Source organism: Varanus komodoensis, unplaced genomic scaffold, assembly GCF_004798865.1.
Source record: "Varanus komodoensis strain SLA01 unplaced genomic scaffold, ASM479886v1 scaffold12, whole genome shotgun sequence".
Taxonomy (NCBI): domain Eukaryota; kingdom Metazoa; phylum Chordata; class Lepidosauria; order Squamata; family Varanidae; genus Varanus; species Varanus komodoensis.
In genome coordinates this window covers 25,145,926-25,169,293 of record NW_025335349.1, presented here as the reverse complement: position 1 = coordinate 25,169,293, position 23,368 = coordinate 25,145,926, and the positions used below count along the sequence as shown (strand labels likewise).

General features: G+C 47.9%; 1 protein-coding gene across 5 annotated transcripts in view; it reads left to right on the top strand.

Annotated features, from left to right (window-relative positions):
* Positions 1 to 23,368, top strand: part of LOC123019221 (inactive dipeptidyl peptidase 10-like) — a 43,042-nt gene continuing 19,674 nt past the window's right edge. Inside the window, exons 1-15 of one of the 5 annotated variants that reach the window (XM_044421914.1) lie at positions 1 to 272; positions 5,022 to 5,136; positions 7,097 to 7,189; positions 9,042 to 9,136; positions 10,196 to 10,270; positions 12,902 to 12,954; positions 16,747 to 16,828; positions 18,029 to 18,149; positions 19,033 to 19,187; positions 20,039 to 20,139; positions 21,928 to 22,051; positions 22,342 to 22,380; positions 22,545 to 22,649; positions 22,895 to 22,986; positions 23,080 to 23,127. In XM_044421914.1, the coding sequence (XP_044277849.1) occupies positions 5,025 to 5,136; positions 7,097 to 7,189; positions 9,042 to 9,136; positions 10,196 to 10,270; positions 12,902 to 12,954; positions 16,747 to 16,828; positions 18,029 to 18,149; positions 19,033 to 19,187; positions 20,039 to 20,139; positions 21,928 to 22,051; positions 22,342 to 22,380; positions 22,545 to 22,649; positions 22,895 to 22,986; positions 23,080 to 23,127 (1,295 nt within the window). In that variant the 5' untranslated portion in view covers positions 1 to 272; positions 5,022 to 5,024. Of the gene's footprint in view, positions 273 to 5,021; positions 5,137 to 6,806; positions 7,190 to 7,830; positions 8,530 to 9,041; positions 9,137 to 10,195; positions 10,271 to 12,901; positions 12,955 to 16,746; positions 16,829 to 18,028; positions 18,150 to 19,032; positions 19,188 to 20,038; positions 20,140 to 21,927; positions 22,052 to 22,341; positions 22,381 to 22,541; positions 22,650 to 22,894; positions 22,987 to 23,079; positions 23,128 to 23,368 lie in introns of those variants that run through there. The other 4 variants (XM_044421913.1, XM_044421916.1, XM_044421915.1 and 1 more) reach the window with 4 other exon arrangements.

The window sequence follows — 23,368 nt, the reverse complement described above, 5'->3', positions numbered from 1 at the left end:
CAGCAAGTTGGGGTCTTGGCGTGGGGGAAATGGCGGCAGCCCACTGAGCGCAGCAGCGACTTCTGATGGACGATGAGACACGCAGCACATGTGTGCTGCCCTGGCCGTGGTTCTGGCAGCAGAGGTGGCGCCTTGGTAGCTGCCTGTGAGGAAGGCAGTGGAGAGGGAGACCTGAGAAGAGGGGAAGGTGTGACAGGTGGAGAAACCTGGAGCAGCAGGAGGCCAGGGGAGGGCTGGCAAGGTGGCTGCAAAATGCCTGCGTCACAGCACAGGTAAGGGCCATGATGGAGTGGAGGGGTGGTTAGCAACACCTCTTACCACTCCATGCGCTGCTGAAAGAGCGATGGAAAGGTGACCTTCAGGACAGAAGTGTCCCAGAGGGCTGGTTCTGCTACCCCTTACAGAGGGCTGTCTGCTGTGAGGGTTTCAGTCTGCATATTGGAAGGACCGGCTCTCTCCCACTTCCCCTGTGCTGTAGCAGTGCTGTTCGCTTGGAGCCTAGACTGCTTGATCATGCTGCTGCAGTGAAACATCAACTCTCTCTCTCTCTCTCCCCCCCCACACACACACCCCGGTGTGTGCATTTTGAACTGGGGAAGTTTTAAGCTGCCCTTCCATGCAGTAACACCAATTCCTCTACAAACCCACTGTTGCTCTCAAAGCAGTTGTGGGGCTGCCATTGCAGTGGGGGGGGGGGCATCCAGGAGCAAAGATGTGACTAGGGGTGGGCAGATCCTGCAGCGATGCTGGGCTCTCATTCAAGCTGCTTTGGCAGCTCTCTGAAGTGATCTCTTAATTAAGACTGACGATACCAGCAGCAAGGAGAAGAACAGAAACCAAGCCAGGCAATTAGTTTAAAAGCCCTCAAAGGTGTAGATCAATAAGGGAGCTAGTCTCTTTCAGTTTTTTTTTTTAATTGTTAGTACCTTCTGGCTTTTACAGCAGGCAATAAAAACCCAAGCCCCATGGAATGAAGGCTGCATGAAGACCTATCTTAGGTCTTCGGTTATGGTCCTGTGCCCCCTGAATGCAATGAGATTTACGTCTAAGCAGACCTTTATAAGATTGTGCTGTTAATCTGACAGAAGGGTTGGAATGCAGGAGTCTCCACTAGCACTGGGTTAAAATGGATCACTGGTAGTAGGTTACATATTTTGTATGGTCAAGAGGTCCCAGAGCTTCTCCATTTGAGATCTTTAACACACCACTTTACCAAGCCTGCTTCTTCAGGATTTTTGTGGCATTCAGATTGGCAACTATATGCATGTTCCCCGCCCCCCCCCCCCCCCGCAAAGCACAGGAGAGGCACTGGAGGATGAAAACATTGCGTAAAGCACCTGTTAATTACTGTGAATGAGGAATCACAAGTGAACAATAAATACCTCATACATTCCTGCTTCTCCAGGGACAGCCCCTCTCTGAAAAGAAAGCTGCCAAAAGCCAGAGACACCACAAGTTTTCACCCTGCTCCTTTCCCCTCAGTTAGCCAGCACGAAGTAAAGTGACAACACACTGGTGAGGCATTCCAGTTTTGCAAATGCACCTGCAGGAATGCACACACCTGCCCCTCTGGAATTGCATGATTCTGGCTATGCTTAAAAATGAACAGAACTATTTGTACTCATTTGACAGCCAGTTGGGCACTTTGGAGAGGCTGCCAAGATTTGGGGGGGGGGGATAAAATGGGGCAAAAGCCATGGTAAGCCAAAATAATGCCTAACTGGGGAGGGAACAGCTAGCCAGTGATGCCTCTCCCCCATCATGCTGCCTGAGTATCAGTGGAGAAGCAGGTCCTGGCTATGGCTTGGGTGAACTCAGCAAGAGCATCCAGGGATTTTCTGCTTCTCTTGCTAGGCTGTTTGTTTATGACTGCCCGATATCCACAGGAAAGACGGTTGTCTGGGTTCAGATGACATACCAACACACCATGGTTGAAACAAACCCTCATTGTTCTTAGGATGGCTCACTGAGGGGAAATGAGCCACCCTGAGGAAAATGCTCTGGTTTGGACAACAAACTCGCCATGGCTTCCTGGCTGGGTCAATGTATATGCCAGGGTTGGGTTGCCTGTGAAATGGTTGACATACTGAGGCAGAAACAGCACACAGAAATGTAGCCTATCCCGGAGATGTAAATAGTACTGTGCTAAATGGACCTTTGTTTTGACTCTTTAACTGTTTAAGTCATCCTAGTTCAGAATTCAACATGAAACGGATTGAATGAGAAGGGTCGAATGAATGAATGAATCCAGCTGTGGGAAGGAACTGGAAACAAATATATAACCCAGTGGCAAAGGGAAGGGGCCTGAGAAGGTTGAGCTGCAGCTCTCATCAGCCCCCTTCATCAGGAGCAACTAAGAGAATTGCGAACCAACAACTGGATGGCCTCAGATTTCCCAACCCTGGTGTAGGATAATACTGATCGGTATGAGGCAGCTTTCCATGTATTTGTGTGGGGCAGGTGAAGGGCTAGTAGTCAACATTCAACAAGATCCAAGAGCTACTTGTAGATTCATTGAAAACTGAATGATCTAGTTCAGAAAACATAGCAATCCACTGTGGGTAGTTATCCTCAATGGGTTACTGTCTCTTCTAAACCCTGCCTGTGTTATCCATGATGGCATGTTGTATTGTGTTGTTGTGTTGCGTTTTTCAAGCAAGGCACATGGAGAACCCACTGGCTGTTCTGATGGTTATCTTTCTGTCTGAAACCAGATGGCTGGTCCCACCATGGGTGATGCAGAGCCGCTAGTGAGATGCTCAGCAAGAGAAGCAAAACATCTTGCTGCCTGTTCCTCAGCTTGAGCTGTGTAAGAAATCCATTTTGGAGGTGGGAATCCACTGGAATCCATTTTGGAGGTGGGAATCCACTGGATTCCTTCAGTTCGGTTCCCTGGATTCCAGCCTGCTCTCTTGTAGCTGTGAGGCCAACCTGGTGCCAAGGGTTCACATGGGCACCCACCAGGAAATGAGACTGCACAAAGGTTGTCTAAGTGCTTCCATGCATATAACTTGCAGCTTTTGGGCTGCAGAACAGGGCTGTCAGTTGCACCACCAGAGCTCCACAAGTGTTTGCAGACTTCCTCTCTGCTCAGCTCACTCGCTGTGTCAGGGCTGAGCCCAAGAACGGTGACAAACAGGAAACAGCCAGATTCTGGAGAGGACTGTCAGAACCCTAGCCACTACCAGTGCCAGCTCTTCCCGATGTGCCCAAGTCCTTGAGGGTGGCTGGTGCTGTTTTGCTGCCCTCTCCACTGTGATCCAGAGCCGGTTTTGGCTCTCCACAGCTTTTGTATACAGTGGTACCTCAGCTCACGAATGCCTCAGTTCACAACCAAATCGAGTCGCGAACAGAAATTTGGCAAAAAATTTTCCTCAGGTCATGAAATCCGCATCAGGTGATGATTGTGATCGCACCCGTCTTCCCTGCATGAGCACGATCACAATCGCACCCCTCTCCCCCCCACCCCGATCATGCCCGCGATCGTGCCCGTCTTCCCTGTGATTAAAAAAATATTTACAGAATGGATTAACTTTATTTACAGTGAACCTTATGGGAAAATTTGACTTGGCTCACGACCAATTTGGGTTTCGATCAGAGTGCTGGAACAGATTAAGTTCATGAGCCAAGGTACCACTGTAGTTTAAACTTTTTTTTTTAAAGGAGAACTTTTCCACAAAAAGCAGTTGGTGGAATGTATGCCTCATTCTTAGCAAGATGCTCTGATAGCCCTTTGGGGAGCTCAGTCATTTATTTATTTATTTATAACATTTTTACGCCACACCCATCGCAGAAGTCTCGGGGCGACTTACAAAGTCATGCACAATTTGCATTTTTCCTGAGACTCCAGCTGTTTGGGGAAATGCAAAAGTGTTTCTCGTCCCCTTTTACCGGGGAAAGGAGTCCTGTCAGCATTGACAGCCAGCAGCCAAAATGCTGGGTCCCCTCTACGAGGGGTTTTCACAGTGCAGTGGGAGTTTTGGCCTGGGACATATTAGAGAATGTGCCCCTGTCCAAAAATCCCCATTGCCCTCTCAAAACCCCCTTTTAAAGGGAGAGAACTTTGTTTGAAAAAAGGGAACCGGAGAGTTCAGGAGAAGAAAGGGGCAGGGGAACCAGCATGATTGCTGCAGGGAGTGATGCGGCTGGGTAATTTTAAAGCCTCCTCTTGGCTTAAGGGTCTTACGGGGAGCCCTGGAGATGCTCATGCATATTGACATTTTGTTTCCCTTTGGCACCCGTCCATGCTTTCACCTGCATCTGTGCTACTGATAAATTACTGCCACAAAATCACTATTTGCCAAAAAAATCCCAACCAACCAAGCAAAAGAAATAACTCGTGCAAACAGTTTGTATTTTAAATATGTGCATGCCCAAACAGCCACCTGCTGACTACATAGGACGACTGTTGAATTGGCCAGGCCTCCCTAGGCCTGTGGCAGCTCATGAGCTCCCAGCAGGCCTTTTAGCTGCAGGCTCCGGTACTTGCTTTCTGGGAGGCCTTTTCTTGGCAGGCGGCACTGCCAGGCACTCGACTGTAGCCCCCTAGTTGCACTACTAGCCGAGGAGAAAAGGAGTTGAGTTGTAGAGACTCACTGAAGTCAGCAAAAGGGGCTTGTGCAGAGATTCAGATATTACTGCTGCCGAAACTTTCCTGCCTCGAGTTCAGTTCTCCGTCCCCAAAGTGGTAATAAGCACAGTAGTTATCACTTTGAACATGAGGGAGCTGCTGGGTCAGCCTGGCTTTGGCTTTGTGTTTCCCTTTAAGGGACGTGAAACTATGCCCCGTGACTCCCAGAGAACAACAGCCTCCTTCTCCTGTGACCCAGGACTCCTTCTGCCCTTCCTGCAGCTTCAGCTTCTCTTGCCAGCCCCATTAGGCACACATGTGCTAGCGCGAGTGCCATCCAAGATGCTTTTGGGCACCCCATCCTGCTCAGATCTCGGCAAGCCCTTTTGTACTAACTGTGGGTCTTCTCTCTCTCTCTCTCTCCCCCTCCCTCCCTCCCTCCCTTGCTCAGAACATGGGGATCTCCCGCTCCCCACCTCGCAACTGGAAAGGAATCGGGATCTCCATGCTGGTGGTGGGCCTGTTGGCCTCTGTGATCATTGTGGCTATCCTGATGCTCACTCCCGGTGAGAGCTCACGACGCCAGTGGGCAGCGTGATACATCGGCGGCTGCTCCCCTGGAGCCAATTGGGCATGTTTCTTGCCCTCTGGTGGCTAAAGGGAATACTCAGGGCTGGTGGTTTCTTTTTAAGCAAGCAGCACTTAAAAAACGAGTAAATCTACTGCCAGCCCCTCTGATGATGTCACCTGCATAAATTGTGCATTGTGAGTGCATATATGCATGATGAATCATTTGTATACCAGGTTGTTTTTCCAAGAAGGAAATGTTTGCACAGAAGTCCAAGTGTTTCTTGAGAATAGCCTTTGGCACCCACAAGTTAAGAAGAATACAGAGAGATACAGACTTGCATGGAAACAGGAGCTTCTTCTTCTTCTGTTTTCTGTAGCACATTCATTCTTCGAATAATTCATGTTCGTCTGTATCTCTAGTGAATGTTGGTTTCCTTGTTAGGTTGGCTGCTCCCTAATGCTTCTCAGTGCTTGAGCTTTTCCAAATTTGTTAGTTGTTCTTTTTGGACTGATTGTTTAAAGTACAATTTGTCTGATAATGAAAACATTGTTCAGACAATTGCTCTTTGAGCAGATGTTCCATGCCATATTCACCCATGAGTAAGCCCCACTGAAATGAATTTTGCTTACTTCTGAGTAGGCATGCATATGCTTTTGTTACAAAGGGATTCAAATCCCCTCAAATGCTTTTACAGTTAAAGATTGCATATACCTTTGTTTTTTCTTGACAGCTCACCATCAGACAGTTCTCAAGAAAAACTAAAGGGGGGATATATTTAGAACTTCTTCTGGGCTATGTTTGCAATTTTATTTGCAAAAAGTAAAAAACAACGTTTGGTAGTCATGAGTAGCTCCTCCAACATGTTGCTTGGGCAATTTTATAGGGGTCAAAATGGGATTTCCAGTCTCCAAGGAAAAAAAGCTACAGCAAGCACAAAATGGCTCGTGGCAGCAGCAGGGAGTAGGGAAACGAGTCCTGTGGTGTCCCCTGGGAAGCCCATGGAAGGACCAAGCAGGGAAGGACGGCACCAGCAATCCCCAGTGAGCCTAATAATCTTCTGGGGCTCACTGTGGGTTGTTAGTACAATTGATCGTGGCTTATTGCCAGCATGGGCTACCATGATGTGCAAATGTGCCTTCTGTAGGAATGGGTATTGAGGACCCACTCTGAACTCACTTATTAAGGTAAGGGGTCGGGGTCAGGTGTGGGGAGTTGAAGGCCTGAATAGGACTTCTGTGATTAAAATCCCTGTGGAGATGGTCTGCAAAGGGTTATAGACTTTTCCAAATATTTTATATTGTTAATTCGTTTTATATTTTTAGTGTTTTATATTTTAATTGATGTTTTGTGAGCCGCCCCGAGGCTTCGGCGAATGGGGCGGCATAGAAATTTTCTAAATAAATAAATAAATAAATAGGTATGAGGGTAGCCATTTGCACATCACTCAAAAGGAGGAAATGCATCACCCAAAAGAGGATGCAGACTTACATAGCATTTGCATATCCTGCTTGATATGTATAGGTATGAATTTAGAAGGAATTACTATGATATAAAACAGAAATGCAGTGCACCCCATCCTATTCATGAAGACCGTGAGCAGGTGCTTGCTTAGTCTGCTGTTGCACTGCTAAAAACCCCTTCCTGCTGTCCTGTCCCTTCGTCAAGTTACCTTCAATGCAGATTTAAACCAGACAGCTTTTCAGACACAAGGTGGGCAGAAAGTAGACCTCCAGAAGTAGCCCTCCCAGTGTTCCTGATCATGGTCTATGCTGGCAGAGGCATGAGGAAGCTGGAATCCGAAGCAGCGAGGGGTCTCCCTGCTGCCAACCTGCAACAGAGGATGCCTTCAAATACAGAGCTGTAAAGTAGGCCACACGGCCCCCCTAACAGGCGTGCAAGGGGTGGGGGGCAAACTACTAGCCAGCTGTTAACCGTGGTCCTTCTGCATCTTTAAGACACCCCATTGGGTTTCCGCACCCCACTGACTCTTGCTGACCTGGAGAGCGATGACTTCCAGTTCCACCAACCCCACGTCCACTGGGTAACAGGTGAGTCACTTGGTTTCCCTTTGGTGCGTGCCGCCGTGGGGAAGCATCAATCAGTCATTATCAGAATGGACTGGGTTAAAAGGCAGCCAGATATCATTTATTTCAGTGCAGTGAAATACATTTTCAAATGTGATACCTGCAGCCTTTTAGAAACTGACGGGGTTAGTTAAATGGTTATATTCTGCCGTCATGGATGCCTGTACTCCTTTTCTGATTGATTGATGTACCCCAATAACCTTACCCCAAAATCTTACAGTATACAACTTCAAGCTAAGCAAATGCTATGTTAAATATGAAATTTAGCTATATTCCTAACTTTCTTTTTTAGCTTCAGATGAGTGTGGGGCCAGTCTGGGTTAGAACCTTCATGCACCCCCTAAATTCACCCCCACCCCTAGATGGGGCCTCAGAAGGGAGGAAAAAACTTCATTAGTGCTAATGGAGGTTCCCCTTCTTTTTAGCCTGGTTGTGGGAGAGGCAAATTTAGAAGAGAGGGAGAAGAGGCTAAGTAGGAAGATGTAATTCTTCCCTACCTGTGCATACTGATTTTGATCTGGACTGGCGCAGGGAGCCTGTGTTTGCTTCAAAGCAAACATGAAAGCATTGCTTGATATCATGTCTACTTTTGTCCTTCAAAAACACTGTTAAAGAGCCTCATTTTTGTCCTCCAGAAGTTTTTTTTTTTTTTTTGCATGCTTCAGCATGCTTTTGTAACTCAGTGCTTGCCTGGATCTTGACTCCATACATCCTGAAATGTCTTTAGGGGGAAATGAAATTGTATTGGGTGAAGACATCCTGAATGATAAACTGCATGCGAGTTGAAATGTTTTGCAAGACCAATTCTGTACATACATATCCAGTGAAAAAGTCACCTATGTAAATTTCAGTTTATTTAAAATTCCTCAGCCTTTCCCTATCTCTAGTCTAGATAGGCTGGATTATAATGCCCATTATCCACAGCCAGTCACTTTGCTGTTTGGGGATGATGGGTTTGTAGTCCAACACACCTGGAGGGTGCCAAGCTGGGGAAGACTGGTCCTCAGACGTCCCTTATTCCAGACCTACTAGGATGTGACGTTAAGCACCTTTGTGACCTCAGGGAAACGTGAGCCCCTCAGAACTTCAGGTTGTAGGAAAGGACCTCGGAGCTCTTTTTCTTTCTGCTACAGTCCTGCCAAAAATCTCCTCCCTGAAGCTGCCATTTTCATTTAATATTCAGTGGCTGTTTCCCTCCCTAGAAATGCAGAGAGCTTCCAAGAGGGTTCCCCCCACCCACCACCCTCTCTGCTCTAAGAACATTGTTGACACTTTGAGGATGCCCAGGCAGGGATACTGTTCAGGTAATGAAAGAAACTGTGCACTGATTGTGCTCGTGTAACTAATGTTGTGTGTCGTTTGCCTCAGCACCACAGCATCCCTTCTTTTTAAACGCTTGATCTGGCTGAGTCCTGGATGCAACATTCAGTTATGAGAAGTGATTGGAACCTGGCAGTTAAAGAAAAGATGGATGGATAGAATCTGTCTTTCTGTCTGTCTGTCTGTTAAAAGTTTTTCTACCCCATCCCCCTCTAGCATCTTGGAACGGCTTACAATAAAGAATTAGGGGAGGTTTCTCTGTAGCATTGAAAAGGGAGGTTTGTGGAACAAAAGCTGGTCTGGAAAGCAAAATTCCTGGCTTCTTTTCCTTCTTAGAGAACAGAGGCAGTTTTCTTTCCTTTTTGGAACACAGGTGGTGGTGGTGGTACTAGTAAAAACCCACATTGGAGCACACTCTGTGCAACAGAAGCCAGAAATTACCCCTGGACAGAGGCTTGTGTGTGTGCATGACTTGCCTTCCTTTATGTGTGTGTAGATGATGAACTGGTGGTGCTAAGCAACTCCGGGACTGTGATGAAATGGCACCTTCACCAAAAGAACAGCACCCTGCTGGTGGACGGCAGGGATCTGGTAAGAGCAGCTGCTTCTGGTCCCTTGCTAAAATACAGGTTCTCAAGGAGAGCTGAGACCTTCCTGAAGCAAATATTAGGGCTGTTCCCCTCACATATGTATGTTCCGCTCCCTGAGCTGGGCCTCAGTACATCTTTCGTCCTGGACTGGCTGAGAAGGGCATGAGTGGCGTGCCCCTGGCTTGTTCTCCCAGACCAAAACAGCAGGAAGGAGGAGTTCGCCCAGCTGCAGTGCTTGCTGGGGCCAGGGCTGACCGGGGTGCGACACTCAGCGCCTTTTCATCAGCAGGGACTCAGACGTCTTCTGCCATCCTTTGCAGAATTCTGTCCTTCTGCGCTTGGCTTCAGTAGCTGAGGGTGGGAATGGCAGAATGGATTTTCTCAGCCACAGCATGTAGTTGTGAGCAATCCCTCTTGTAATGCAAAGGTCTTGAATGGGTAATTTTGATCCAGTAGCATTACCAGTAGAGATGGAAATGGCTAGAATTGGTTAGTTGATAGGAATGAAAGCAGTTGCCTGAGCCTTTGACCTGTTCTTGGGGGATGGTCATGGGGACTGCAGTTAGTAATCTAATGCTTCACCACGGTCATCAAATGGAAGCCAAGAGCAAGTCTGGCTCCAGAGCTGACTTCCCCAAGCAAAGAGCACACGCCTGATGAGCTTGCCACCCCTGCAGCATTGCTCTGGTTTGTAGAAGGTGATGCCATCTTGCCATCCCCACAATGGCACAATTTAGAACTACCCAGGGGCATTGTGGGAACATCAGAACAGCAGCTTTCCAATGCCATATGCTGCTTGTTCAATAAATTTAGGATAGAGAACATGAGTTGTCAGAACAGTTTAACTCAAGGCCTTAACTGTAGGTGCTTCCTGGGGTGCTGAGCTGTTTGTAGGAGAGTTTCTTCTTTAAAAAAAAAGATTTAAAAAAAGATTGTTTACTTGAGGCCACCCAGCTGGGCAAGTGCATGCTTACAGACAGGGGCCTGGTTGCCCTCTCCTATAAACAACAACCCCCCTCACCTAATTCATCTCCTCTCACTCTTCCTTTCCCTTCTGTAGCATTTCCTGAAAGCCCCCCGGGGCCAGGTGTCTCCAGATCTGCAGTTCCTCCTTTTGGCCTGTGATGTGCAACAGGTAGGCTGTAAGATGTCCAGCTTGCTTCAGTCCAGGCTGGTTAATTTCCTTGCACTATGGAAAAAGCAAGGAATTAAACCTGGAATTAAACCTCCGAGGCTGTGAGCTTTCTTTCTCCACTGCCCAAGAGAGACTCAAGATTTCTCTTTCCCATAAAAATGTGAAGGGACCTGTTAGGGTTGGAATTGGCTGCCTTCATCTGTTCCTCTTTGGAGAGCTATCAGCCATGCCGATGCGGAGAAGTGCTGAGTGACCACCTTGCAGCCCAGCCCTGGGGATTATTCTTGCTTGTTCAGCCATCCTTGCTAATATTGTTTGGACTCAAGCACAAGCTCCCATATTTTAAATCAAATCTCTGCAGGATGAGTTCTGAATGATTTTGAACTTACACTGAGGAAGAGTTGTACTGGATCAGATGAAAGACCTATCTAGTCCTAGTTTCATTGCAGTAAACTGCCTAGAGTGTCCTATGGGACCACTGGTGCAGAATACAAGTTTAATTAATAAATAAATAGTAGTCCAGCCTTCTGTTCCCATGGTGGCAGCTAAATGCCTCTGGCAACCCCGAAGTGCAGAGTGCAATAGCATCTTTCTGCTCATGTTCCTCAGACACTGGAGGTCATACCTGCATGGTTGGTTGATTGATTGGATTTATATGCCACTTTCCACAAAGTTTCAAAGTGGTGAAAATACAGCATCCTACCATTAAATCGTCCATAAATACTAATCACTGATACAATTGCACATGCTGCTGTGCAGTACAAATCATGGCTGTGGGGAAAGCCTGTGTGAAGAGACAGGTCTCAAAAAGATGTCTCGATTTCAGAACTGGTTGTGTGTTTCTGAGGGTGGATGCTGTGAGACTGAACCCTGCACCATCGGTGCTCTTGAGCCAGCTCTCCAGAGCATCCAGCGTTCTCAGGTGCGCTTCCTCCCATGATTTCAATGATTGGTCAGGAACATAAGTGGGGAGGTGGTCCCTCAGCTAGCCTAGTGCCAAGTTGTTCAGGGCTTGAAAGCCTTCTTCTCTCATGCATTTGTCCAATCCCCTTTCAAGTTGCCCAGGTAGGTGTCCTTGTGGTAGCCAATTCCATAGTGTTTCCGAATTCCATTCATGCCCTGCATGCAGTACCTTTTTTGCCTGTCTTGCCTTGAATCTCCCCACATCTTTCAACTTCACTGGATGACTTGGATCCCTGTGATGAGAGAGGGTCAGCTGACTCTAGTATATGAACTAATATACAACTGTTGCTGACTCTGTGTCTGGTGCCTGGTTTTTGTAAACTACCTCAGAAGCTCTGCTGAAGGATGCTATAGAGACCAAACAAACAAACAAACAAACAAATAAATAAATGCTAGACATTAAATTTAGGCTTCTACTAATAATTATAAAATCTAGTCCCACATCTTTTCTCATCCCATTTTTGGCAACTTTATTTATATATATATTATATTCTGCTGATTTTCCTTCAAGAAACTCAAGGTGGCTTTATAAACCTCCTCCTCTCAAACTTATCCTTACAACACCAACGCAAGGTAGGTTAGACTGAGAGTCAGCGACTGGCCCAAAGTCACCCAGTGAGCTTTGTGGCCAAATGGAGACTAGAACCCCAGTCTCCAGGATCCCATTACGCTGGCCCTCAGGTGGTCAGAGTAATTTAATGGTCGATAGTTAAGCAGGGGCGTCATAGATTTTGGAGGGTTTTCATTTATTTTTTATTTTATTTATTTTTCGATTTATATCCTGCCTTTTTCCTACAAAGGGCTCAAGGCAGCTTACATCATTCTCCTCCTCCATCTTATCCCCACAACGACAACCCTGTGAGGTAGGTTGGGCTGAGAGTCTGTGACTGGCCCAACGTCACCCAGTTGGCTCCATGGCTGAGCAGGGACTAGAACCCGGATTGTCTGAGTCCCAGTCCTGTGCTCTTAACCACAACACCACACTGGCTCTCATTCATAGGGTTACTGTAAGTGGGAGCCGGCTTGATGGCACAGAGCAGCAACAGTGGCAGAGGAAGCAGGAAGAGCCAGTTCTGGAATGAGCCGGGAATCCTTGCAGTCCACAAGTGGCATCCACACCTCGGATCTCATGTCTCACTGTGATGCCGGATCCCAAATAAGCCCAGTTAGCTTGGCCAAATGGAAAGAGCCCGTTAGAATAAATGGAAGCAATCCCTTTGGCTCTGAAGAGAATGAGCCGGTGCGCTCGAGTGACTGGAGTGCCGAACCCCGTGCGGTGCCTCTCACTCAGCTGCTCCCAAGCGGAATCTGCCCAGAGTGCAAATCTGCTCCACCCACCTCTGTCCTCTGTTACAGAGGCCTCTGAAGTGCAGTACAAAGAAAGGGAACCAGAGGAAAGGGAAGCACGGAGGCGCCTTAGGTGGCCAGTCCACAGCGAGTGCCCAGGCAGCGGGCAGGGCAAGCACCCAGCTCAAACCTTCCCTTTATGCCATGCTCTTCTATATTTCTGTCTAAAGTGTTGTAATTGTCTCTAAATGTGTACCTGTATTTATAAATTAGTATGTATATATCAAATGTTTATCTGTATCCTTTCTGGGGAGATGGGATGTGTAAGTAACCAGTCCAGTTCCACACCAATCCTAATTTTTCTTCCTGGCTGCTCTGCAGGTTTTCCGCTATTCTGTCACAGCTCACTACATGATCTATAACTTGGGCACCAGGTAGGAGCTACTCTGCTACAACCAGTGTAGTTATAAGATGCATTTCATCAAATAAAAACAAAGAGACTGCAAATGCAGTGTTACTGTTTTGATCGATTTTAACTTTGTAAGTGCTTTTTTTTTTTTTTTGGTAGAAAGGCAAGGTACAAACAAAAACAGTCGCTCCAGTAAATATATTATTATCATTATTTTATTTGTTGCATCATATCCCACTATTTCTCCAAGGAGCCTGGGCAGCATCCATGTTCCTCATGGATTTATCTTCACAACAACCCTGTGAGGTAGGTCAGGTGGAGTGTTAATAACTGGCCAGGGAACTTGGTGGTGACTTGCTGGAGACCAGGGCTCCGGAATCCCTGTGTATGCTCCACTTCTGAACCCGGTTTACATGCAGGTGCACACACCTATATTCATGAATGGACCTACAGCTACAGCCTTTCCTCTCAGTCCCTGCCGTCTCCCAGCCTATCCCCAGAAGCATCGCTGGCCCATTTTAACCTGCAGTGTTGATCAGCCTGATCAGCTTGTGCCACACTGGAGGTGGGCAAGCAGAACCCAATGCTAGCTTAGACTCCAGGCATGCCAGTGGGGACCAAAGAAGGGCCTTGTGTAGATGGCAGCTCCCTCCTCCCCCTAGAATTGAACAGGGAGCAACATCTGGGTCTCATTGCCCCTCATCCATTCCAGCCCTCCCACCTCTCCCTGGCAGAGTGCATATTTTGCAAGCAGCCAGTCCCAGGTTCAAGGCCCCACGTCTCCGGGGAGGGCCAGGAAAGAAACCCACCTGATGCTCTGCAGACAGTGTTGACAGGGCTGGGCTCCGTGGATCAAGGTCCAGACTCATTGCATGGCAGCTCCGTTCACTCTCCTCACATGGGTGCAAAATGAACCGCTGTGCCCAAGGGATCGGTGCTGAGGCAAACATGGGGATCCTTCCTTAGCCCTGGGGATAAGATGAAACGAGCAGACATCCTCTTTCCGGACAGAGGAGATCCTGCAATTGAACGACTGCAGGATCCCCTTGAATGGCTCGCGGCTTCCTTCCTGTGAGGCGGAATGAGGGGCTTGGGTGCAGTAGAAGTCTGCCACATCTAGTCCCGCAGAGAAGAGATCATGGCGCAACCTGGGTTAGTGGTGCTTTGCCAAAAATTGAATCTAGGCAGCTCATAAAATTTCCCTGCGGCTGAATGGTCCAAAAGTGAATTTCCTACACATGAAACCCTTGCCTTGTTATTACCCTACCACTGTGGCAAGGTTGGCCCTGCCATGGGGCAGGCAGATGCTGGGGGCAGCAGCCCCTCGGCCATTCCCCCCGTTGAAGGAGAGAGCTGTGTGCGCCACACAGCCTCTCCTCCACCATGTAAGCTAGCCCGCCACTCGCAGGTGCAGGGAAAGATACCACCCCATGATATTCAGGTCCCAGCTCAACTTGCTTTTGGCATGCAGCTTAGGTGGTGGGGCTCTCGCCCTTTGACTGGGGCTGCAGAACACTGTGGGTCAGCCCTATGCTATGGATAGGCTGAACAAATTTCCCCATGCACACGTGTGTGCTTACACACACGCGCGCACGCACAGGGGAAAACAAGCTTTTCATTAAACCTGTGTCAAGCAGCCATGTGCTTTTACTTTTACTCTAGAGTAGACAGCAGGACCCTTGATCCAGATCTTAAATTCCACTACTCTAAAGGGCTGCTCTGGATGGGGACTCTATGCCCCCCTAGAATAAAGATGAAAACGCACAGCTGCTTGGCACAGAGTCGAAACAGAGCCTGCCTTGGCACAGGCATGTCACACGAACCCTCCTTCCCATACACCCCCTGCTGCATGCACACATCTTTCTAACTCCTATTACATTTTATAGAACTTTAAACTCCTACAAGTTTTAGTTTGGTGGCCTTGGTGATTATATGATGATTTATTAGTTATGCAAGTTAGAAAACATTTAAATGAGAGTATCTTTTCAAAAAAGAATCAAATTGGTCAGCACATCCTTCCAATTTCCTTCAGGCTAACAGCCAATTTGCCCATTATAAAATTCCTTGGTGAACGTTACAGCTTATTTGAAGGAATTAATGTGAAATCCATTAGTAGATTACACTGCTCTGCAAGCACGCCCCCAGGGCGCAGTCCAGGGAGGCTGTCTGCAGCCCTCTGAACTTGGTGGATTACGGGCAGCTGCAAAGGTCCCCGCAGAGCCAGTCTCAGCTGTCTAAATGTCGCACTGTGGGGTGGGAGGGAAGGAGGCTGAGGCACTGCTGGGATATACCACATCTTGGTGGTTCCAGGCTGCTCCCCTCCCTGCCCCCGAAAGATCCCCAGAGGCCCTTCTCTGGGGTCACTTTTGCAACCTTGGAGGAGCAGCTGGCGTGGCCTTTCCATCCAGCGATGTAGCGGGAGGGGGTTCTGTCCAGCGATCTCTAGCGTGCAGACTGAGGTGATTTTCTGAGCTTGCAACGGGCAATCCAAATGATGCTGGAGCCCTGCCTAGGGCCATCCAGTCACTCGGTGAGAGCTGTGCTTTTCATTAAGTGGATACATAGCTGACTTTTCACCCCATGTACACTTCACATGTGCAGAGAATTAACCCATATGAGAGAGTGCCACAGTTAGGCTTCACTCTGTTCCAGAAGGACTTATTTTGTCAAAATCTTGTAACTTGTGAAGCAATCCTAAATAGTCAGCACAGTAACCCACACGCAAGCGTTGAGTGTGAGTTGTTGTTGAACTGTGGATTGTTGGTGAATCTGGGGTTATTGTGTTTTCTGAACCCAGCAGAGATAATAAACCATGATGGAGAAGCCACTAATCAGAACCCAAGAACAAACCATGAGTTCTTGTCATGGGTTTTCACTGTTAACAAGCCATGACTTGTTAGCCCAGTTGGGTTCAGATGCACCACAGTTCAGTAACAGGCCCAGTTACAGGCTCATTCAAAACTTCCTCATAGGATTTGTTCTCTAGATCTTTGATTAAATAAACTGGTGTCACATTGAACACTGTTTAGCACCAAGTACCCAGTATCTCTACCATAATTTGTTATTCTGAATTCCTTTTGTTTCTTGCTTTTACATGGCAAGAAACATTAGGACCGCTAGCATACATTGGGACTGCTACAATCCAGATTGATGCCCTAGATTGATAAAATGATGGAGCTGATTATACCACCGTGTGGTTCTTATGGCTGATAATCAGGGCTGTGGGTCTTTTGACTTCCCTCATTCTAATCTAAATTTTCCAGAGGTGTTCAAAAGTAATAAAGCACAATGAATTAAGTGATATGCTAATTTCCAGGACTAGTTAAGATTGTATACATACTTTACTTTTATCTTTGTTTTTCTAATCAAATTAGCCAGTGTGGTATAGTGGCTAATGTATCAAATTGTGACTCAGGAGATCCAGGTGAGAGTCTCTGCTTGTCTACACGGAGCTCACTGGGTAATTTTGGGAAGAAGGGAGATAATGTGCAAACCTCCCTTAGTACCCTTGCAGGAAAAAGATGGACAATGAATATAATAAATAAAAATTAAAACATCTAGGTGAAGATGAACTGGCTGTTGAAACTATGAATTAGCACATTGAATTATTTTGTAAGAATCTCTTTTATACATGCATCCATATCTCCTCCCCTCCTCTCTCTCTCTCTCTCTCTCTCTCTCTCACACACACACACACACACAGAGATGAATACAGTGGACTGGATACCAGCATAAGAAGCCCAAGTATGCTTGCCCTGCTCTCTGTTCCTCCCAAGCAGTTCTTCTGCAGGGTAGTGATTGGTGTGTTTCCTTCCAGAGAAACAAGCCACCTAGATGTGCCCATGGCGGACTCTGTGCGTCTGCAGTACGCATCCTGGGGAGCCCAGAATAACCAGCTGGTAGGTGCCTCTTCCACTGACTTACGCTCAACTTGGGGCCATGAAGCAGGGGGAGGCAACCACCTGGGCTGTGGATTATGAAGTAGCTGCCCCAGCCCTGCCCATGTCCCTGAGGGGACAATACTTGCTTGGCTGGCTGTCTTATCCCAGCCAGGTCTGAAGCCCTGGGCAAAGGGACCCTGGTGGGCCCCTTCCTCCCTTAGTGGGTGTACCTGGCAGTAGTGGCAACCAGAGGCTGCAGCACTGTGAATACCACCAGGCAGCTAAGCCGCTCTGCCCCTGTAATCTCCCACGATGCCCCAGAGTGACGCTATGCCGGGGCAACGTGGCCAATGAGAATGTCAACTAGCCTCTGCCATCTGGTGCCCAGAGCACTGGGCCATGGAAAGGAAAGCAAAACAGCAGTTTCCCCGGGCAGGGCTGTACGTGCGCCACGTGGACCGCCCTCCTCCCCGTGACTGGCCCAGGGTCCCCTCGGGTGCAAGATGGGGCACTGTCCTCTCCCCAGCACAGAAATAAGGTTCAGCTGCCAGTCCAGTCAGCTCTTCTGTGTGGAACGGGAGGAAGCGCACCATCTCTTCCTTTGCCTCTGGCAACAAAATATCTTGTGCTTGTCCTGAATAAATTAGCTAGTAAAAAGGCAAGTTCTTGATCACAGATTTTCTTTAATCAACGGAAAGCTATATTTTGTATTAGTGCAGACACAGCTTTAGAGAACACGGTTTGACATGCCTACCAGCCGCACCTGGACATAACGGTACTCACTCATTAGGGTTTCATCTCAATCTGGGCTGTCCCAGGGTTCCTTTCTGCACGTATAGATACCTGCAGGCAACACACTTCCAGAATAAACTCATGACAGCTTGTTCATTAGCGATTACATTGTAACATGCAATGGCATAAAACTGCGATTTGGCTTCCCTTGCCTAGCAGCTGCCATTGCACTTGGCTAGCAGGCTTGTTCAGCGAGAGCTTCATCTGTAACCACAACCGACCCTTGAGTACACGGTTCCCTGAACAGCAGTCCAGAGCAGCCCCACTAGGAGAAGGCAGTGTTTTGCTTAGGAAATCGCTCTTTGGCTCTCTTCCCAGCTAGGTTTAGCCGCCCCTGAAAGAGCTGTGATCGCAGATGGATCACTGGGAGAATGAAAGGCTCCGAGGACCTGAGCTGTGGACCTGACCGTCTTCTTCCCTTCCCAGGTGTTTGTCTTGGATAATGACATTTTCTATCAACCTGGTGTCTCCAGCCGAGCCGAGCGTATCACCTCATCTGGGCAACAGGGAGTGATCTTCAATGGGATTTCTGACTGGCTGTATGAAGGTGAAGATGGAAATGGTGGCACGTAGGGTTGCCAGGAGATCTGGGGCAGGAGTGATTATGCCATCTAGATTGCAGTAGAGCGATACACACTGGGATGCTCTCACACCCCTTAAAGAAGCCTTACCCTGGTCCCTCTCATGCCCCTTCTGAATCACCAGTGCCCAGTTAGGAGCAGTTTACATTTCCTCTGGACTTTATAAGACACGAGTAGAGAACCTTCAGGTGTTTTAGTCTGCATTCCCCATATTCCTTGACTATTGCCATGGTATATGGAGGATGAAAGAAGTCCTAGTCCACATTTGGGTGTGGGGGGTGTCAAGTTAGGGAAGGCTGTTTTAAGACCTCAGCAACACGTCAGCAGCCAAGGCTTAATTCCTGCAAACTGAAATGAACCAATCCGCGGTGCAGTGCGTGGCACAATTATATCCTTCATTGCCAGCAGGTGGAGCTATTCCTGTATTGAACTGTCATGAACGCCGGAATGGCATTGGCAGGTTTTGTGGGGGCCAGAAACTTATGGGTTAATGAGGGAGTCGGGGCAGGATAGTTCTTTGGGTCCATCGTAATCTAGGTGGGAGTTAGAGAGACCCTGATGTTTCAGCTGAGAGCAAATGAGACCATCCTCTTGTGGGCAGAGGGCTGGAGCACCAGCGTTGCAGGCAGAAAGTGCCGGGTTCTGGGAAAGGATCCTGCCTGGAATCTGGGACAGCCATGGCTGCCAGTCAGTGCTGACAATTTAGGGCTGGATGGACCAAGGAGCTGAGTCAGAACAAGGCAACCTCCTGTCTGCCTGCACTCTGTGTGGTTCCTGAGTATCTGGCTGGGACAGGTGGATGGGCTTCTGCAGGCAAGGCACTCATACCTGGCTTCCCTTGCTTCCAAGAGGAGATCCTGAAGGCATCCAGTGCCCACTGGTGTTCACCTGATGGTGCATGGCTGGCCTATCTTACCATCAACAATTCCCTGGTGCCCAAGATGGAGCTGCCCCAGTTCCTGGGAGGAAAGTACCCAGCCAGCCGCCACTACCCTTATCCCAAGGTGAGTCCTGCTTCTCGTCTTCTGAGTTTCTAGTCTTTTTTGAGGGGCAGGAAAACAGCAGCCACAAGGGAATTTCTGAGCTACAGCAAGCGACCAAATGGCACAATTTCCCCTGCTTCACACTTGGGTTCTCTTGAATGTTCAAAGTATGAGGTTTTCACTCTTGGCACCCTGGCTTAGTCATGTCCAGCCCAACTCTTTCCATGTTGGGCTTCAGCTTCCATCATAGCCTGTTGGTGTAACCAAAGGTGGAAGTTGCATTGTAACACATCCAGAAGTCCCCAGGTGGAGAAAAACTGCTGCATGAGTGGCTTGCTTCAGTCAACTCTCCTCCATACTCAGCTGGAATTTCTCAGACATGGGCAACTTGTGGCCCTCCAGATGTTTTGCCCTACATTTCCTCTCATCCCTCACCATTGGCTGTGCTGAGTTGCTGCATCCTGCATGAAGCCAAATATTCCATTTGAATATGGGATATTTCCCTGTATTTCATTTATTACATTTGTATACTGCCCAACAGCCAAAGCTCTCAAAGGTAAAACCCCTACAATTCAACAAAATGTAATACAAAATCATCTGTATATAGGAATATTAAAAACGGTTGCAAAATCAACCAGTTTGCACGATCACAAGACCCATTAAAAATCTTATCATATGCTGTCAAAGGCTTGAGGGTAGAGGAAACCATAACCTGGCACCAAAAAAGATGGCAACGTTGATGCTGGATAGCTCTCAGCCTACATTCATACTCTTGCCTGTTGACCTTACAAATGTTTCACCTTGCCTTGTTCAGGTTCTCCTTCTGTGTCCTTACATCCCACAGTCTCTCGCTTGTCTCCTTTTCTACTCAGGCTGGCCAGCTCATCCCATCAGTTCAGCTTTTTGTGGTGAACTTATCAGAGGCGGCACCTCACGGGCTGGAAATTCACCCTCCTGAACTCTTCCAGGGCAGGTGAAGTAGGAGGCCGGGGGTGGGGGTGGCGGGTGATGTTACTAATGGCATTTTGCTCCCCTTCACCCAAGCAGCTGCAAGCTCAGGAATAGCCTGCTCTGGACAAGCCAACATGTTGTGCTCCCCATCTCTGCAACTAAAATGTGTGTGTTTAATCATGTGTAGGTGAAGAAGGGGAGACTGGAAGGCAACAACAAAAAGAGGTGATATAAGGTAGAATTTTACAGGTCCCAGGATCCAGAGCAAGCTGCCGTAAAGCCTCAGGATATATAGCCAGTACATGAGATTTTGCTCTTTCTTCACCTACATTTCTAGGTTAATATTTTGCCCTTTACATTCATTTATACTCACATATATATAACTACACCAAAGGACCAAGTATCTGTATAATGTGATTTTTAATATTCTTATTTTTATTATTTTATATGTCAATTGTTTATTTTTATTGTTCACTACTCAAGAATATTTTTCAAGTTATAGATTAGTTTGCATATACACCTAATAAATAAATGAACAAAGCTGAAATATAAAATATCCAGATTAGAAAACAGAAAAATATCCTGTTAGATTGATTAGTTCCTAAATGTATTGTTGTTAATCATTTATCATATTTATTTATTTATTTATTTAATTTCTATACTGCACACGAGCCAAAGCTCGCTGGGCAGTTCATGACAGCACTTTACATATAGAAATAAAAGATACATCATATTAAACTTATAGTAAAAATAGTTTGCAATGTAAAATTTAACACCAAATTAACATAGGTTTTGTGTGTGTGTGTTTGTGTGTATAACAGTAATTTGTCAAAAAAGCCTATTGTTGGCTTTTAAATTTTTCATTATTTCTTAAATGCTTACAAGCTGCTACACTAATGGAATGGAGGGAGTTGCGTAGCACTAAAATCCAGTGGGGTCACGGTTAAGAGTGAGGGACCAGGACTCAGGAGCTCTGGGTTCAAGTCCCCACTAAGCCATGGAGCTCACTGGGTGGTTTTGGGCCAGTCACAGACTCACAGCCCAGCCTACCTCACAGGGTTGTTGTAAGGATAAGATTGGGAAGGGAGGGGAATTATATAAGCCATCCTGAATTCCTCAAAAGGAAAAAAAAAGATGGGATATAAATGCAATAAATAAAATTAAAATTAAAAACCCCAATGGCTTGCTCCATCTCAGTACAGACTTGCCCTTGGAAAGAACCTTAAGCTTCTTAAAGTCCTTGGAGCAGCAGTTTCACAGGTGCCTCCGCAGCTGACCAGACAGCTTTTCACTCCCTGCCCCCTTCAAATAACCTTTTGAAAAGAAAAATGAATAATGTTGAGGCATTAGAGCCAGCAAGGGATAGGGAAGGCAGGGAAAAAACGAGGAAAAGGGCTGCAGGAGAGAAATAACAAGGGGAACTGGCAGGAATGGAAAGAGGGACCATGAAGGTTTGTGCGGATGGAGGAAGGCTGGACTGGTGCTAACATCCTCATGGTCCCAAGGGGCAGGTGGTCCATGTGAGCTTCCATAGCATCACAGAAGCATTTAGGAGAGGTGCCGGCCACATTGGAAGCATATTTTCTTCCTCCTTCACCTGAGCCCCTGATCCTCAACGGCACGAGAGGGCTTCTACTCATTTTTGTGCCTGGAAGGCCACACCAGTCCAGAAGCAGCCATTTTCTGCCTGGGACATGACACGATGCAGGACCAGAAAGCGGGCCAGGGCCCAGATGCCCTCCTGCCCCTCAGCCCATCCACCTCTGGGGGAACCCGGGCCATTCTGATCTCTCTGCCGTTTCCTCCTCAGGGAATATTACATCACCATGGTGAAGTGGGTGGCCCTTGCCCGGCTGGCTGTGCGGTGGCTGAACAGGCCGCAGAACATGTCTGTGTGGAGCTTGTGCGAAGCGGCCACCGGAGCCTGTGCTGAGGTGAGCCTGGCTGGAAGGAGCCGCGGCCGTGCTTCCGCTTGGGCGGCTCTGTGCCTGCGGGCTCGGGTTCCAGCACGCCGGATGAGCCAGCTGGTCTTCTCTGCCCCTCCTCATTTATGCTCTTAGCAAAGCCGGGATGGGCAGGCGTCTGACTCTCTGCGGTGCTCCCCTGGTTCCCCTTGGGAAGCTGGGAGGCAGTGCAAGTGGATGCTCAGCCTTGTGTGGAATCGGCCTGGACGTGTTCTGTCCCTCCCACAAGCTTTGCTTTCTAACCATGCCTGTTCCCTTAGAAATACAGAGTGACATCGGACTCCTGGGTGGACATGAAGGTAAGAGCCCTGATACAGTGCTGTACCAGGTGGGCGCAGGGACAGAGATGGGGGCTCACCAGCGATCCCTTTGCCCAATAACACCCCCTAAACAGATCCTGCGTATGGCTCACCTGCGATGATCTGCAGTTCACCCCGAGCCCTTTCCTTATGTATCCCAGCAGGGAGTGCCTGTCTTTTCCGAAGATGCCGAGACCTTGTTTCTGACGGTGCCCGTGAAGCAGGGCGCCCAAGGAGAATTCCACCATATCACCATGCTCTCCACCCAGGTAAAGCAAGGCCCCGGTCACATCCAGTCGGCAACTTCACGGCCCCGGCTGCTCTGCAGATATTACAGGTGTATTTCCTGTCCAACAGCATACCTGTCCAGGGAGCTCCCATCTCATGCTAGGGCTCATGCAACACTTTTAAAAAAAACACAGTTAAAAAAATAAAAGAAAAAATTCTGATGTGCCTAATGATATTTCTGGGGAGTACATATGAACCTCATCATGTTTCCTCTTTCTGCTGCCAGACCAGGCGCAAGTTGAGCACGATGCGCCTCCTCACCTCTGGGAGCTGGGATGTCACCAGGATCCTGGCATATGATGAGAAGAGGAAGAGGCTGTGAGTACCCAGAAACCACAATCCCCTTGGCACCCCCAGAACATGGAGTAAGTGGGGAAAACACGGTCTAGCTGCCCTTGTCTTTGTTCCTAGGTATTTCCTGAGTTCAGAAGACAGGCCCAGTGCGAGACATCTGTACAGGTAAGTAGATTGGCCCACCTCTTGCTAAGAGTGCTGGGAATTTGTATAGTCACCAGTGGGATCTTGCAACAAAATGTTTCAATCTGAAGGGAGTTCTCCTGTTCAGACAGGGTGGCAGCCAGCCATGACCTCTCCTGGGAAATGCCATACTGTTCCTCCCTCCCCATGGTTTTCATCCCCCCCCCCCCACACACACACACAGACTAGTGATAATTAGTTTCAGAAGATCAGGTGCGGGTTG